Raw genomic sequence first — 18,429 nt, forward strand, 5'->3', positions numbered from 1 at the left:
AATTATATGTTTAATTAGGGGAGGTCAAAATGTTAGTTTATTCTTCGAATAAGCTTTCACTTATTCTGTTCATTTCATTATTTAGGGTTTTCACCCTCCATCGGCCGGTCGATAGGTGGCGAAGGTCCGAAGTCCGGTCAGTCAATGACGTAATTACCCCTAAAGTTACCAAGATAATTACAATAATACCTATTAAAATAGACGGTTGGATCACAACAATGATACTCTTCACTATCTAATATCATGGTGTACTGTAAAGGTTCTCTAATTATATCTCTCACAAGCCACTGTAATGAAACAAGAAAACAGCTTCTAAGTCCCTTGTTACACTGCATCTGCGTATTCCTAGCGAGTGTAAAAATTACTTGCGTACTACTAATTTAGTTGTGTTTTAAAAATTTATCATTTTGATCTATATGTTATTTTGCACAGGTGCTCCATATATTAGTGAGAGAAATAATATTTTATCGAAATACTAATATAAATAGTGTTAACTAGGCAAATTCCGGACGAGCAACATCCTTTGTACACTGTTGCATATCTTTGGTACCCGAACAACCTCATTCTCGTCTTCTTGCTGTAGGTGGAATATATGAACTGCATACCAATGAGTCAACAATCTAGTACGCAGGGTACAGACAACCTGGGTCTCTTTTATCTGGCCTTTCGCCTAAGCTTTTTACACTGGTAAAGTGGTAGCAGTAACAAAAAAAAAAAGAACTCGTCAACGTGCTGGCGCTTGCTCGGGAATCGGATGCTGATTCCTAGCCGTTGGGACGTGGGCGTGTGCTTGGGTCCTTTTTTTTGCACGGAGCGTGTGCTTGGGTCCCGGGAGCACCGCGCAGCGAAGCGGAACGAGCTGCAGACGGACGATCACGCTACGACTTGCGCACACTCCCACGCCGCCGCGCATGGCGAACCAACCAGCAAGACGGGGTGAGCCTGAACCAGTGACGAAGCTCCAGTGAAATGAAGGGTCCAGCCTACAAGATTGGGCCGAGGGGTGTAGAGTTTGGGCTTTGTGAGGTGAGTTAATAGTAAACTTTTGGAGTTTAGCTAAGATTTCTGGTTTTTTTTTCATGAGTGCATCCGCACCCTTCCCTTCCAAGTAGCTTCGCCTCTGGCCTGAATCCTACTAGATCAAACTCAACAGTTTCCCTTCACGATCCAAATTTTCGTCGTGAAGGGATTCTTGTTCCCTTCAGCACTTCTAACGGTTTTCCTTCACGGTTCCCTTCACGACGGGATTCCCAGAGTCATTTCCTTCAGGACGGGATTCTCTATCCGTTCCCTTCGCGATTCCCCTCGAAGTGAAGCTGTTGTAGATGAGAGGAAATAAAGAAAATGAGAACGGAGAAGGGAATCGGGAAGAGAACGAAATGAAGAGAATATGGTTGGGGGTAACGCAGATGCCCCACACCCGTTCTAGCAGGGAGGCGGTTCCTCTTATGTATATATCACGGTGTAATGTCGTCACTGACACACAGGGCCTATTGAGAGTTGGCTTACTGATATACAGTGACGTAAGATCAGATGATCTCCTTCAGGCAGAAGCAGAGGAAGACACTGCGATTGCTGCTACTGACAAGCACGTTGATCGGGCCGTTCCGGTCAGGCACGGTGGTGCCCGCATCCTGCATGCTATGACTTAACTAGACAACCACCAGGGCTCGCTGTCAGCGGCAATAATTCATCCAGATCTGAGCTAGTTGCATGATCTGTAATTGATTAACTGAGAGGCATGGTCCAATGATCCTTCAAGATTTGAACGATTTCTTGCTCGTTTCAGGCTAGAGGACGAACGCAATGGTTTCACGACCTGCCGGGTTTCCTCGAGATTGATTGTGGAGTACTGTCATGTGCTACACAAGTAATGGCTCTCTTGAGTCCTCGACCTGAATGTGCCACATTATTCATCTCCGGGGAACATTGCACGTTGGAACTTAATTGGAACACCCAGAGTAGGTACGTATCCATCATTTCGATCAGAGTAGGTTTGCATCAGTGGGGCTGGAAGCTTACTCTCCAGGCGTTTCCAATTCAGGAACTCCCCTACTATCGCTCCTACCATCCACCAACCCAGAGGCCGGAACCATGCCTGGCCGAGCGAGATAGATGGCAGGATACGATGGTTGAAACTCTGCAGAAAAACCATCATCGCATGATCTGATCGCCCAATTTTGTCATGGTAGGTTAGCAGGAGTAGCGTATCTGAATTCTGAAGTCCGAACGCTTCTCTGCCCAGTTTCCACCTGACAGCGATGGCCTCCACAGGAACTGTTTGAGGTATTGGATGTATGGACCGACAGCAGATGAAGGGATGCACCCTCCTCGTAAAAAAAAAAGACGGTGCATTATGCCGCGCGCCCACCCCGTCAGGGAAGAAGATGACAGCCGAGCATGAACCAGATCAGCCGTCACTGCATAAGCTGATAGGCATCATCTAGACTCCGGAGCACCAAACACTTGAAACAGTGCTGAGGGATTTGCTTCAAAGATCTTCTGATATAGAGCTGCTATCGTGAAGCTAAAGCAGCATCAACCTATTGAACTGTAGAAGCGTTGATATCTTAAATGCAGATAAAACGTCCACTTCACGGTCACCACCACGACCCAAAAGGTTTCTCATTTTCAAAGAAAGCACCATCAAATACACGTAAAAATATCAAGAGGGAGAAAAGATCTCATCGAGGGTGATTACGCAGGATAACTTACTTTCAGCCAAACAGAGCGATCGAACATATGCAGATACTCGCACTGAATTTAATGGCAACCAAAGGCTATGCATACCGTGGGCAGTGGGCCACTCGTGTGTGTGTATTTTAGCTCTGACTCTATCATGATAAGCTGTGCCAGAACTGTTGAAACAGATTGAAACTAATGTGCAAAAGAAAGCGACTGCCAGATGCCTGCGTGCAAACCACATTTGACACCTGACCTGACTATGCACGATGCAGCATACATTTTCATCGATTTGAAATCGTGTTTAAGAAGTAGCAAGCTTATTTTCCCTGCACAGAACAAAAAATGCATCGCGGACAAAACTTGAGCGATTGCACACCACCTAGAGAAGACAATCCCCCAGTTTCCGTGCCAAAGAAGAGCATCCGAGGCGAAAAAAAACGACAGAGAAATAGACAAAACCCGGCACCCAGGGCATCTGGTACTGGAAGAGACCCCAGCGCATTTACGCCCACCAATCAGCACAGTGACAGTGCCAGCAGCAGTGGGGGTGACCAGCCAGGTCCGGCATAGGAGAACGAGTCGTAGCTTATTTGGCAAGTCGTGCGGATGGCACGTTGCCCATCTGCTACAGTGCAAGACCATCTCTTTAAAATAGGCACGTGAGTGTAAATTAAGTATAGGCTATAGGTCGTAGCTTACGCGAATGCGTGAGTGAGTGCGTACGTGTGATCTAAGTCCGTGCGTGAGTTCAAAAACTACAACTGCTTCGAGGGCCTGCTAAAGAAAAAGTCCGGCATGTTCATGTCCATAGAACGGAGAGCATGACTCACAATTTTTTTTAAAGCATCCTTTGTTAACTTTCAGAGAGCATTTTGCTTGGTCAAGTTTTGCATTGCTCCTAGAATTATATGGCAGTCTCGGTGTGCGAAGCTAAATATATCTAACCTGATGTCCTAGTTTGACCAACTACTCAGCATATATTAGTAGATTATATATTCTAATGAGATTTCTTGCTGATCCCTCTGCTGTTTAACCTATATATCCTGAGTTTGAAGTTTGAACAATGTTTTGGCAGAGCTAAAAAATTTAAAAGCCATGAAAAGTACTGTACTCATCTTCCCTGTCAGAGAGGGCAAACCACGAGTCAAATCTCCAGCCCATCCATCATTTGACCATCCCCAACTATTTTCCCTTTCATTTTGTTTTCTTCCTGATTCCCTTCTTCATTCCTATTTTTTTTAATTTTCTCTTATCTCCAACAACTTCCTTTTAAATAGATTCATAAAGGGAAAGAAGAGATAATCCCGTTATTTCGAAAATAACCTTAGAAATCCTTTTGTGAAGGAAACCGTGAACAGAAAACATTGAAACGCTGAAGGGAATGAAAATCCCTTTCACAAATAAATTCTGGATCGCGAAGAGAATCCGTTGGACATGGTCAGAGTACAGCATTGACCACAAAAGAAGTCTTTGCTTTCTATCAGATAATAGTACTATGAGGTCTAACTGGTAACACCTATGCAAGTCTCAACACATGCACAACACTACACCTACTCTTGACAGCTACTGATAATCGATTTCTGAACTCATTCAGAACAAGAAACTAATTCTTATGAACTTCCATTCACTTACTTTTTGTTAGGAATAGCAACTTGTATTCTTAGAAATCATAGGCCAATATATATACACGTACAGGTGGCAATATGCATGGAACCATTTATACCACGGGGATATTACACAAAGGCTATATATCTATATCTAACACTTCTAGCACAAACTTGTGCTTTCAGTCCATTCGCAAATTTTATGGTATTTTTGTTCAAATAACCAAGATTTGATACAATTCTATGGAAACCCGAAACTACTTGAGACACAATTAATCCACAACAGCATTTTTAGGATGGCAGCCATAAGCAACTAAGCAAAGGATCATGATACAAACTTAACATTGCAAAAAACTATGACCACAGATTTACTAGTAGCATTTTAGAAAGAAAAAATATCATAAAGGATTAATGCTCACTCCCCCTAACTTTGCTCCGGTTTTAGAGACGATACTATTAGTTCCTTGAGGTGACTTAGTTCCGAATTAACTCATTAAATTCATATTCTAGTGTTGTATCATACAAGGCATAAAAAATGTAGAAAACCACACATACACGCAAATGACTTATTTATTATGATGTCCTTCACTATCAACATAACAACCACCACTAGTAATCATGCTTCCAAGCAATAACCAGCACATTGCTATCCAAGATTAACAGCAGAAAGCAGCGATTAGCTCTAACATATGCATTATTGATTTGTTTACAGTACATCGTTTTGTTAGCGTATTGTGGGACACCAAACTAGACAAACTGAATAAGAATGCCTTTTCATAGACAAAGAGAAGAGAAGATTGAAGCATGCACGTTTCTTTCTTCAAACCTAACACCGAAACAAACAATATACTATTACCAGTGTGCATATATTCTAATGGTGCAGTCTGCCATCTACAGCTAAGCATACCAATATGTTCAATAATAACGGTAACGATTTTTAGTACTGTTGTAGAGATATGGGGATCCTAGCTCCTGATTTCTCAACCTCAAGCAGCAAAAGAAAACAAATAAAATGATTGATCCAGATATGGATGGAAGCATGTTTACCATCAATGGAGCAACACTGGAGCAGATTTAAGTTAAGAGCTTGAAAACACTACCGGTGACGCAATCCAACACAATAAAACATGCAGAAACATCCATAAACGGGTATCTCGCATGGACTGGGTAGGGAATGCATTCAACTTAGGAAACACAAGTATGTGATTAGAAACAGAAAGCAGTAAAACAGTTCATCATTTGCCACCACACATCACAGTGGTGGGAGATTTCCAAACCTCCGCCGGATTGCTGACATGACGCTCCTCATCCTATTAATTGTATGAGCCGACGATTGCGTGCCAGCAGCATTGGTTGGAAGGTCCATGCCTTCCATCTGACCGGTCAGCTCCACAATCTGTCCTTGTCCAGTCTCCTGTGCACCATTCTCACTCGCACTTCCAGCATCATGCTCCAACACAATATCCAAGCTGATCGAAAATGATTCCCCCCTGGTCACCTTCAGATTCTCAACACACTCGTATGACACTCCGCGGCATCTCTTCAGCTTCACCTTGACCAAACTGGGGCAGCCCCCATTCAGTGCTTCCATCCCACGATCTGACACAGGGCATCCCTTGATGCAAAGCTTCTTGAGTGCAGCACAGCGCTCAGCCAAGCAAATGATCTCAGCATCCCCCACAGTTTCGCACCCACAAAGAGCGAGCCGCTCCAGCGTGCGACAGTGCTCACCAAGCATCCGGAGGCTCAGCACGGTTGGGTTGACCCCGATCAAGACAAGCTCCTGCAGCTCCGGACATCCTCGTGCCACGGCCATGAGCCCAAAATCCCCAATTCGGTTCGTGCGCCAGCCATCAATATGCAGTTTGCGCAGTTTGTGGCACTTCTCTGCAACACTGATGATGCCCTTGTCATTGCACTCAGGGGTCTTGACAAGGAACAGCACCTCCAGATTCCTGCAGGCCGAGAGGGCAGCAAGGCCCCGGTCACCGACCTGGAGCTTCTCAAGGTGGAGCTCAACAAGGCCAGGAGCACGCACAGTGATGACCTCCAATGGCAGGTCCCAGGCGCCCGAGCACCGCAGTATCTTGAGCGAGCGAAGGTTCGGTGAGGACGCCACAAGCGGCACAAAGCACAGGGCGCTATATAGATCCTTCAGGCAAACCGAACGCAGAGATGAAGCCGGTGGGAACACGATGTCCTCAGTGATGGCAGTAGCGGCACCGGCCGTGTCTGGGAGGCCGCGGAGGCGCTTAACTGAGAGGTCCTCGAGGAGTGGGCACGACTGGAGCACGGCGACGAAGGCCTTAGGTCCGAAGGTGCAGGATGCAACAGAGAGCTTGCGGAGCGCCGGTGCGGCGGCGGCGAGCGAGGCCAGCCCGGCGTCGGAGAGGTGCCTCAGGCCGCGGAGCTTGAGCCTGGCGAGGCGCTCGGATGGCAGCGCGGCGGCCACCGCCGCGGCCCCGTCGTCGGCGAGGCTGTCCGTGCCGGATCCCCGAGCGCAGCGGAGGGCGAGCTTGGTGACGCCCGTGAACCGCGCGAAAAGCGCGGGCGCGGCGTTGCCCAGCGCGGCGCGCGCGTCGAGGGAGAGGCGGTGGCGCGTGGCGGCGTCGACCTCCTTCCAGCGCGCGCAGGCGAGGGAGCAAGCGTTGCGGTCGGCGGGCGACAGCGACGCGAAGACGAGCGTGAGGATCTCATCGGGCAGGTCCTGCGTGTAGTCCCACGCGGGCGGCGCGCCGTAGGAGGAGGAACCGCTGCTCCCCACAGAAACTTGCATCGGCACGGGCGGCTGCGGCGGCGGCGCCATGGAGAAGAGCGACCTGTGGCGCGGCGGGGAGGAGGGGCCTGCTTGGGTGCTGGATTTGGAGAGGGATGAGGGGGACTGGTCGATCCGCTACGGCACCCGCGCGCGCCGGGGGCAGGCGGGGGAGACGGTGGCCATCCGGGAGGCGCGCGCTGAGGTTGGGTTAGGGCGGATCTGCCGATCTAAGGGGTGGGGAAGGGACGGGACTCGTATGCGAGGGGAGGAGACTCGTTTGGGACGGGAGGAGGTAGGGAAAGTAACAAAATGGCGTTTTTCAGGTGGTGCGGCGGGGAGGCGAAATTGTTTCTAATTTAGCTACGTTCTGAATATTTGTTATTGCGCTTACCTGGCATTGATATATATATGGTCTTATATGTTAATAAGAGATGATATTTGATCGAAACACTGATATAAATAGTAGTAACCGATAAATCCTCCACTGTAGAGACTCTGTTGTCTGTTGGCACCGGTGTCACAACTCGTGTTCCTTGACGGATTGGCTAGTGCAAAGAGCTGCTGATGGATGTTGCCTGCTAGGTTTGGACATTTCTCTTCTTCGTGCACGGGTTGAACTCGCTTGCTAAGTAACGTTGGATATGCGATATCTTTAGTTTTACTATGGCAGCACCATCTTTTTGTCTAGGTTGAATATATTCGTACTCAGTGCGATATTATTGGGTAATCTGTGATGGAACTAAAAGAATAATATTTATTTAGACCGTATAAATTTTAAGTTCTCGAAAAGAAAGATTATGTGAATTTCAAAGCAGAGGACTTGTTGCATAAGTAGCATGGCAAATGTCGCTCAAGTTTGCAACAGGAGTGAACATTAATCGCAGAGGTGGTTAGCGTGCCCTGGCATGCAGGAGGGGGCGCAATGGTCAGTGGTGACTGGTGACTGGTGACAGTGTGGCGAAAAGTCGGAAGGGACTGTAGATATAGGGGGAGATGACAACAGATCAGCTGAAGAATTAGCCTACTGAAATATAGTCTGTTCGTAATAAGCAAGGGGAAAAACCACACGCTGATGCTGCACCACCACCAGGTAAAGCGTGAGCCGGTTAAACGTCCACTCCAGCCACGACACTGACGACCGCTTTAATAGCCTGTACCTGCACGCTGACAGGCTACAGCCACGCCAACCTTGGCTCGGCCACGCCGTACCTCTGCGTGATGCGTATGCGCGTACACGTCCAAATCCTTGTACCCACAGAGCCTGATCCAACCGAACGTCGGGGTCGGCCTCCCTTGGACGGACGAGCTCAACGATGTACGTGTCCCCAACCAGCTGGGCAGCTGTACGGACGAGGATCCACGCATCCGCCACCACCGCCACGCGTGGCCGTCGACCAACGGGACCGGACCGGGCCGATGAGTTCCAAGCAATGCAACGTGCGTCGGACAGCACCTCACAAATTTCGGACGGAACGACTGGAAATGGATGGACGAACGGCGCGGAGGGGAGGGGAGTGGAGTGCGGGCGACGTCGAGCGGCTGCGCGCTTTCGCCGGTCTTTTGGCGTCGTTGGACGAGGCGTAGGCGTAGCCGGCGGACCAGGCGGAGTGCGAAATAGCAGCCGCGGCGCGGATCGGCACATCTCCGTGGAGAATCATCGCGCCGTGTTCCGAATCTATTGGGATCCTGTGACCGGTTAAGTCAGTGACTTTAAATCGCTGTGAACCGCTGGATCACAGATGGATCGACTGGATTTATGCTACAGTATTCTATGAACAGTATTCTATGAACAGTAAAATTAGTACAGTAAACTGACGGTAGTGCTACAGCGCTGTTGCAAGATATTTAAAGCCATAGTACTATTAGCCATCTCACAGTTTACTGTTTCTCTTAGAGGATTTCGATCCCCGAATCTTCTGATGGCTACTCTGAATCTCGGCAGAAACAACGCCACATTGTGCCAATTTTTTGGGAACATCGATCTGTTTTCCGACCTTTATTTCCCCAAGTGCAACTACTTGGGGAAACTCTTCAGTCCTCAATCAGCTGGTGCTCTTGGAGTTGCTTTCAGAATCTTCAGAAAACTTTTTTAGACAAAATTTGCTTGCAAGTCCCAGCATGGACAAAGAAGTGAACCGGGACGGGAAGGGAAGCATGTTGGCTTTGGCTCAGAGATTTCTGTCTAAGCAGTGATCCTTCTACCGTTGAGGCGAATTCAGATGCAGTGCTAGTATTCTGTGAATTCAAATCTGGGTAGATTTCTTCCATTTCCAAGGAGACCCCTTGTCCGATCTGGTTTAGCAGTTAACTGCGCATTTCTTTCTTCCATGCTACAGCTTTTACTGAAAAGAAGAGCTTCTGGTCGTTCAAAAAAGAAAAGAGAAAAGCTTCTCATACGCAGGGGGCGCACTGTATCACAAGAATGAAAAGAGTAGTGATACAATAAGATACCGTGAGATATGAAAAGAAGATCATGTAGTTAGTAGTATAAGACAAAGATGTTACATGTTAAACGTTCGATGACTGCACTGAAAAGGAGACGTCCGGTGTGGATAACACGATAAGAAAAGGTAGCACCCCTCGGTTTGGTTTCAGTAGAGTACCCTCAGCCGCAGCTTGTCCTGTCAAGGAACAACTAACGTCTCTAGCAATCAATCACGCATAAACTAAGAGGACCTACCAATACAAAGTAGTTCGTCTCTGTATTGCGTGCCTGCATCATTGAACCATTTTGCTTCACTGAGATGAACACTCTACAATCTAGTAACGTCAAGGACTACTGCTATGACTTCGTTTTTTTCTTTTGGTTAGTCGACCGTCAGTAACACAACAGAGTCAGTTTTGAAGAGTTACCATATCATCTGTTCCTTTTGCTGGAAAGATTGTGCATCTAGTGCTATCTGCCTCATCGATTATCCCTGCAGCACAACTTTCCATTCGCCGAATCGGAATTTGCAAGGAAACTTTGCGTCCACTTTCGGCCGCGCTACCTACCCTCAAAAGCTAAGCTAGCACTCGAACCATACCACTCGAATCTCATGACGTGTGTTTCTTTCGTAGGAAACTAGGAATTTCGTCGGGTTCAAGCGTCGCTGGGAAAAGGTTGATCGCAGAAATTGGAGCGGTGAATCTGGTGATATCGTTGTCGGACGGACAGAAGCGAAGGGTGTAACCCTGAAGCATCTACTGCAGGTCTGCAGCTAGTCACGCCAATGATGTCGTTCTGCACGATTTCAGCAAATCTTCAAGGGGACTCTGTTCAGGAACAAGGAATATGGGTTCTTTCAGCATATCTTCAAGCGGACTCTGCTCGTGGATAAGGAACCTGGGTTCTTTTTAGACTATAGAAAAGGGGATTGTAACATATGTTTGGCTCTGGGTGGATAGTGGACTGCATCAATATTTTCCTCCTTTTTTCTGACATGGATAGGGTAGGCACTTAGGCGGGTTTTGCTCAGGGGAAAAAGCAAAAAAAAAAAAAAACCCCAAAAGACAGTTGATTTTAAGGGGCTGTTTGGTAGAGCTCTGATTCTGTGGTGAAAGTGATTCTGTGGTGGAAGTAGGGTGAGAGTGATTTTGTGGTGGAAGTGATTCTGTTTGTAAAATCGTTTGGTATGCTAGTGGTGGAAGTGATTCCTGAGAGGATATTGTGTTGAAATCGAGAAGAATCAGTCGGGAATCAGGTGGAAGCTAATTTTTTCAGCTCCCACCTCGCTATACAAAACGGAAAGTGATTCCCGCGCAGAATCACTCCCCGACCAACCCGTTTGGCAGCGCTGAGAGCGATTCCGGAGCGAAATCAGCTCCCAAAACTCTACCAAACAGGGCCTAAGATTTTTCTCAGAAGTTATTTATATATATATATATGAAGCATATTTAGTACTCTGGGAGTATGTACTCACACATACATATCTTATAACATAGAGAGTATCTCATGTGATAAATGGTATGTACATAGAGTATGTGAGTATATAAGATCATCTAAGTGATATGTATATATTTTTAGTGGCCTACACATTTTTTTTAGTATTTACATTTTTATATACAAATATAAATGTATTATCAAAATCTATTAAAAATGATGGACTTCTTTTTAATTTTTTCATTAATTCACATTGTAGTATCTGATAAAGAAGTATATCCAATTTATTTACGTGGTATATCATAGTAAGGAGTATGTACTTCTAAGAGTACATACTAGTTTTCCTATATATATATATATATATATATATATTTATTTATTTATTTATTTGCACACTCATGAATCTTGTTGCCTCCAAAACGCCATTATACACCAACAAATTTCAAATTTCGAAATTGCCTTTACAGACAACATGATTGCTTCAACTCTCTTTAGAAGTTGTGTATATATATTTCAATATTATTTGATGACAAGGAAAATGAGAAAGTAACATTTAGGTCTCTGTGGTCAAATGTAATTCTCAACTAGGTAGACTTTCATTAATCTACAGAAAGGTAGGGAGGCATAAGCCGACAAGCTTTCATTTAAGCCCTAAAGAACTAGCTTCCTAGTGGACTTACTCACTCGATCACCGGCTTTCAGAGGATTCCCCCACTTAAGAATAAAGTTCACCGGCGCTTCTTCTTTGTCAACGCTACTAAGGACCGTTCTCCACTCTCTTGCTATTACCCGCAAGGAGCGCTGCAATGATAATTTTGGAGAATTTTTGTCAAGGAGGAAGACCGCTGGTTTTAGCCCTCCGTTTGCTGGTCGCCAAAGACGAGAGCTTCGCCTTTTGGCGCGGCTGAGAGTTATGCCGAACGGAGTGAAAGTCCTGAATCCCTATGGGATAGCGGGAACTCTCCTTCATGTCAATGAAATCAGATTCTCACGACAAGGAAGAAGAAAGGAGAATAACCTTTGAACTCTTTACCTCCTCAGCCGCATCAAGAATAGATAGAAGTAGTTGGTTTAGCAAACAGGAGAAACTCGAAACAAGTAGAATTCAATTTAGGTGGAGAATTTTTTTTACTAGAAAAGGTTTTATTTAGTCAGACAACATTTCCAACTATGAAGAATATCTTTTGCTATGAACCATTCCCGACTAGGTGAATTCTAGTATAGTTGGATTCTCGACTATGTATAATCCAATTGCTTTCTTCTAAACAGACTCAGAGGACTAGTTAATGAGATTTTGATAATTAATAATTAAAGATATATATATATATATATATATGAAAAATGTAAAAGTAGAATCTTATAATCAGAGTGACTTTTTATAAGGGGAGGGTTTTGCAAAAAAAAAAAAAAAACAACTTATGAGAAGGAATCTCTAAATCTGACTTTAAGGGGTTGCATTTTTCCCTTTTGCTGAAGATATCCCGCATCAGATGTTGGGACTAAAATCCCTTGGAATTGGAAAGTCATTCACGAGTGGATGCCAAATCAGTTGGAATACCAGTGGGCTACGCCATGTTTCATTTCAGGCGTAGCGAATCAACTAAAAGAAGTCCGATTGACAGTATCTTCGGATCGTAAACTGCCTATCTTCGGATGTAAACTAATGTTTCTTCTTCTTCTTCCGGGTTAAGTAATATTTTGTCACTCTAGCATAAGACACATTATCAAAAGTCACCCACTCGAGATGTTATATAGAAATGCCACTAGATCCCATAAAAATTTGTTCGTTTACTACTTTAAAGCTTTTTTTTTTCTCTGCTCATGCGGCATTTTTCTTTTTCTTTTTTACCCCTGCCGACGTGAATACTCACCGTAAATGACCACTCTTTCCCCTCTCTCAATTCTCATGGGCGATGGAGGGCAGCACATGGACGGCGGCGACCTCCTGGTACTCCTCGGCAGCTCGTGGGGACGGAACAACGACGACAAGGTCATGGTGGCTAGCATTGGCACGGCGGTTGTGCTGTGGTGGCAGCGAAATGGGGAAAACAGAGAAGGGAGGCCGGACTACTCTATTTATAGAGGGGAGAAAAGGCACAGTGAGGCGGTGGGAGCACGATGATGTGGTGTAGGGAGGCGACGACCACGAGAAAGTCCGGCGTGGCTTCTTTGCGGCGGTGGAAAGACGGCGCCGACCACGCGCGTGTGCAGTCACGTAAGTCAAGCGATGTCAGACGGCTTGAGCGATGCATGTGAGAGAGCAGAGAGGGGGGAGAGAGAGCGAGAGCGTAGGCAAGTTGTCGGTGCATTGAATGCACTGGTCGTCACGGTGGCGTGGGTGTACAGCGCGACAGCATCGCGCTAGCGGAGGGACACGACGGCGAGAGGGAGAGAGCGAGCAGGCATACGAGCGGATGGCCAACACGTGGATGGCTACGTGCGCGTGAACGTGTCAGCCGGGCCATGCAGGTGTGCAGGGAGTAGGCCGAGCAGGGCGTCATGGTCCAGGTGTGTTGGCGGGGAGCGAGGGAGAGAAAAGGAAGCTAGGCCGACTGTGTGTGGGCCGGAAATTGAGAGAGGGAGATAGATTTGGCCCGGGCAGAAAAGAAAAAGGAAAAAGGAAAATGTTTAAATTTAAATAGAGGTATTTGAATTTGGTTTTAGAATTTGATTTGGGTTTGGCAAACATTGAAATTAGAATATTTGAATTGTGATTTGAATTTGAAACTTGAGATTTGAAAGTGGATTTGAATTTAATACGATTTGAGCTGAAGGGAAATTAAGAGTAAATTCGTATTTGAGAGATATTCTAATTTGAACCATAGCAATAATAAACCAATACATATGAATCAATTCATTGTAGGAATAATTTAGAAATAATTTTAGTGCATTTTAGAATACTTAGCTAAAATAATACATTTGAATATATAAAGATACATATAAGTATATTTATATATTTAAATGTATATTTTCTTGATTTTAGTTGGTTTAATTAATTATAAAATTTTAATTTGAAATTAATTTTTATAGTTAATTAATATACTAAAACTCAGATACGTCGTGCGCGTACTTATAGTTGTCAGTTGTCACCCTTGCGGAGCTCAGGGCAAGGTCGCACATGCCCTTCTCGACGGCGTTATAGCGGGGGAGGTCACCGGCGCAGAGCCTGAAGAAGGCCAGCACGTCCGCGGACGCTCCCGCGGCGAGGTGGAGCACTGTGGCGCCGTCAGTGGCCAACGCGCAGACTGCCTCCGACGGCGCGACCAACAGGACGTACGCCATCACCGCCGTGCTCCTGTAGAGGGCGACGATCACGGCTGCAAAGTGGCAAACAAGAACTTCTCGTAGGGCCTAGATAGTATTTTGGCGCAGCATCTTGAGTCGGTGCCTTTTAAAACTCTCATCGGCATCCCAAATTCCGTACAGACTTCGCATGTGTATCACAGGAACAAGAATTCTACTGCTTTCAGTCATCCAAATCCAATGTTACAGCTTACACACGGTTGATTTCTCACTGTGCCAGTCTCAAAGCGAGACGCATTTCAGGAACCCCTCCAAGTTCTCCGCCGACGGCCCGCCGCGCGGCTCCCACGCGGCCGCCATCGCGCGCGCGACCTCCGCCGCCTTCCTCCTCATCTCCCCACCCTTCGCCGTCTCCCCCATCGCCGTCCCCACGGCCTCGGCCACCTCCCCGCTCGACACCGTCGAGCTCTCCAGGTTCCCGCGCGCCACCTCCGCGCAGACGCCCCACTCCACCACCAGCTTCGCGTTGAAGAACTGCTCCGCCCCCAGCGGCCACCCGAGTAGCGGCACGCCGTGGGAGAGGCTCTCGAGGATGGAATTCCACCCGCAGTGGGTCAGGAACACGCCGGTCGACGGGTGCGCCAGGATCCGCACCTGCGGCGCCCACCCGCGCAGGAGCAGCCCCGTCTTGGCCCGCGCCGTTCTTTCCTCGAAGCCGGCCGGGAGCCACTCGAGCTTGAAACCGTCCTTCGCATCGAACCCCAGCGGCGGGCGGACCGCCCAGAGGAAGGGGCGACCGCTCGCCTCCAGCCCCAGAGCCAGCTCCGTCATCTGATTCGCGCTGATGCTGTTCTGCGACCCGAACGATATGTACAGCACCGAGCGCGCCGAGTGCGCGTCGAGCCACTGGATGATGGCAGTGTCATCCTGCGAATCTGATGGAGTCGGCAATGCAACGACTGGCCCGATCGGCCATGGCTGGACGCCAAAGCTTCTTCGGAGCATGTCTAGGCCGGGGGTTTCAAGTTCCAGGACGGTGTTGACGAGGACCGCGTCGGTCTTGCGGCAGAAGGAGATGACCCGCCGGAAGAAGGCCGTCCAGGGGTCCGCCCCCGTAGCGGCGAGAATGTACCTCGGGATCTGCGTGCGGTGGAGGACGACGTCGGGAAAGTCCGGCAGCGGGAACTCGTCGGCCGTCGTGAGGGAGTGCGGGAGGTGCTCCCACACGGAGAAGAACACGGCGTTTCCGAACGCGCCCCCCGGGAGGAACACGGCGTGGGACGCGCCCCGTGCGCGCGCGACGTCGGCTGTCCACGCGAAGAAGGCGTCGGCGATGATGACGCAGACGGTGGACCGGATGCCCGAGACGAACTCTTCGAACGCGGGGCGGAGCGACTCGGTGGCCCGGAAGAAGTCGATGAACTGGTGGACGTGGAGGTCGGCGAGGGACTCGGCGCCGGGGGGCAGTCCGTGCTCGGTGGGCGCGAAGGGGAGCGCGTGGAAGCGGACGGGAGGGGAAGCCGGCGGGAGGGTGGCCAGGAGGCGCGGGGTGGAGACGAGGGTGACGACTAGCCCCGGGCGGAGCGCGCGGAGGAGGCCGGCCAGGCGGAGGAACGCGGGGATGTGGCCGCGCGCGAGGAAGGGGAAGAGGACGACGTGTGGGCTCTCCTCCGCTTCCGGCGCCATGGGGATGGGGAGTTGGGTGGGTGGAGACGAGGAGTGCGGTCAACTGCGGAGGCCGGCAAGTGATGCAGCAGCTGCTCTGCCACTGTGAATCGGTGGCGATGGCTTGCGCGGATTAGTTGAAAAAGGCGCCGCCGTCCATTGGCCCGCGGTACCGGCTCCTTTGCCCACTTCTCTGTGTCCTCCAATTGCATCACTCCATGAGAAAGGAACCGGGCACTAGCACTCCAGCAGCAATGGAAAGGAGCTGCAGCCTGCAGGCTACTGGTTGTGCAGCTCAACAGAATGCTTCGAAGTGGCTCGTTCATCACGGCAGAAGATGGAACCGATCAGTGCCTGCATATGCATTGTTCTTGGACTAGAGGCAAGGAATTTGGATACGTTTGGTTGTCCGTATATAGCTTAATTTAGCTCATGAGATACATACAATAGGTGTTTGGTTGTCTATATATCACTATAAATCTAGCTCTTAAGATGTAAATATATATACTCAGTTTGACTCTGTAGATACAGGATGCAAATACGTTTCTACATAATCATGCTCACTGGATGTAGCATAGTATCTAGCTAGTGATATTATTAGTGTGTGATTGTACATATTAAATGATATTAATGTATTTTGAAGAATATTAAGATTTAATAAGATAAACTAATGACTATAATAGTATAATGACATAAAATAAATATCATGATAACACTTAATTGTATATTTTTCTATTATGTATTATGTTTCGTACGAGTAACTAAACACCATCTTTTCTTAACCAAGCTAAACAGATCCAAACAACTAACAAATCACTATATATTCTTAGCCTGATTGAGATGAGCCTACCTCACTAATACGAGTTAGACTCAAGCATGCAAGCAAACAAACGCCCCTTAGTGAATTTGTGATTCTTGTTCTAGAGACAGATAGCACCGGCCAATATTGTTGCAGTATATGTAACATCTGTAAGGGCATGTTTGGAAGTTCGGTTTTGGGTCGGTTTTGGACCCAAAACCTCTGTAATTATAGGCCCTAATACTTTTCCGGAGTGGGTTAAAAATTGGTGTTTGGAAGCCTGATTAGCCCACTATTTTTACAGCGGTTTAGGCCCATTCTATCGGAATAAAAACATGTGTAACACAGTCTGAAAAATAAAATGACATCTATCGGGCTCCATCGAGTCCCGTGCTCACCTCGACCGAGCGCTGACCATGGCGGCGACCCTCGACGACGGCTGATGAGCGGCGGCGACCCTCGGAGACGGCTGTCAAGCGGCGAGCAATTCCATTGGTGACTCATCGCCACGGTGAGCCAAACCCTACTCCACACCATTGAGTAGCTGGGTTTCTTGGTTCTTGTGGTGAGGCTCCGTTGAGCGTAGTGGCGGTGGGGAGGAGGCCCTGAGACAGCATATCAGAGAAGAGAACGAGGCCAGCGAGGTGGAGGCCGCGGGATGAGTGCGCGTGGTTGATGGAGGTGTAGAAGACATCAGTCAGGTCGGGCGTGCAGTGGAGGAGGTTTACGGCGAGGTCATGGCGGCCGGCCACGGCGTACGCGGGTGGGAGGCGGAAGTCGACGTCTCGGTCGCGGTTGCAGACCGCCACGGCGTGGAGCTTGGAGGCGCGGCACGCGGACATGCAGCCTGTGAGGTGCGCCGTCGCGCAGTCAGCCATGAGGGCGCCATGCTGGTCGTCGGAGTGTCTGGTCGTGGCAGGGGAAGGGAGCACAGCAGCTCAAATTCGAGTTCTGATATGAAGTTGTTTCAAGTATGAGGTCCATTTTGATGCTATAATCACTTGGTACTTCTTCAATCTAGATAGCTTTCAGACTTTGGATGATTTGGGATCAAATCGGGCGCAGCACAAGTGAAGCATTAATGCTGGTTTCTTGGTTGTTCCAGGCATTGAGCCCGCGTGGCCCCGCAGCGGCGAGTCTGTGTCAGGTCATCAATCTCTCGTGTCTTACAACAATGAGCCTGCGTCAGAGCAGTGAGCCGAGTGGCGGCGACCTCGTGGAGACGAGCACCGCCGTTCTTCTGCGGTTTTCTGTGTTCTTCTTTTGCAGCTCAATTGATGGAGTGCTTTTCCCAAAGAACATTTTGCTCGGGGAAAGGATTTTCTTGTGCATAAGAAATTACAGATGGAAACCATTACATGTGTAAAAAGGTTACAATGCTTCCAAATAAGGCCTAAGACTGTAACATTGCATGTGAAACATAGGAAAGGATGCACAAACTAGATGAAATGCCAGAGACACTGAATGATTAGTGAATGGAGTTGTTTCAGAACTGAATAATGAACATCTCTTCTTTTTTAGCTAGACAATTAACATCTCCAGGATCGCACGTGAGCAAAAGGCACAACTGTAGCAAAAATGGTTTTATCATGTTATGATTGTGATTTTGGTGATTAATAAGAATATAGTTATTATGACTAACATGTTTGTTAAGAATATATATTAGTATATCTCGTGGATGCAATACATAATAAGTAACCGAAGCTGGGACAAAGAGTACACTAAATTTGAGAAGTTCAAGGAAAAATGACCTCAATGGATAGTCTGATGCTCAGGACTTTGTATACATCGAAGTATTCCTCCTGGATGTGTT

General features: G+C 47.8%; 2 protein-coding genes across 2 annotated transcripts; both read right to left on the reverse strand.

Moving 5' to 3' along the window:
• Positions 1 to 4,292: 4,292 nt before the first annotated feature.
• Positions 4,293 to 7,451, reverse strand: LOC133924544 (F-box protein At1g47056-like). The gene has a single exon (XM_062370132.1). The coding sequence runs from the start codon at positions 7,093 to 7,095 to the stop codon at positions 5,542 to 5,544; it is 1,554 nt and encodes a 517-aa protein (XP_062226116.1). The 5' UTR covers positions 7,096 to 7,451; the 3' UTR covers positions 4,293 to 5,541.
• Positions 7,452 to 13,985: 6,534 nt separating this feature from the next.
• Positions 13,986 to 16,179, reverse strand: LOC133924545 (UDP-glycosyltransferase 92A1). The gene has a single exon (XM_062370133.1). The coding sequence runs from the start codon at positions 15,836 to 15,838 to the stop codon at positions 14,435 to 14,437; it is 1,404 nt and encodes a 467-aa protein (XP_062226117.1). The 5' UTR covers positions 15,839 to 16,179; the 3' UTR covers positions 13,986 to 14,434.
• Positions 16,180 to 18,429: the final 2,250 nt, after the last annotated feature.

This window comes from Phragmites australis, chromosome 7 (assembly GCF_958298935.1).
Source record: "Phragmites australis chromosome 7, lpPhrAust1.1, whole genome shotgun sequence".
NCBI lineage: Eukaryota > Viridiplantae > Streptophyta > Magnoliopsida > Poales > Poaceae > Phragmites > Phragmites australis.

Bases quoted from the DNA above. Each gene is read 5' to 3' on its own strand.
- LOC133924545 (XM_062370133.1), bottom strand. From the start codon at position 15,838: ATGGCGCCGGAAGCGGAGGAGAGCCCACACGTCGTCCTCTTCCCCTTC.
- LOC133924544 (XM_062370132.1), bottom strand. From the start codon at position 7,095: ATGGCGCCGCCGCCGCAGCCGCCCGTGCCGATGCAAGTTTCTGTGGGG.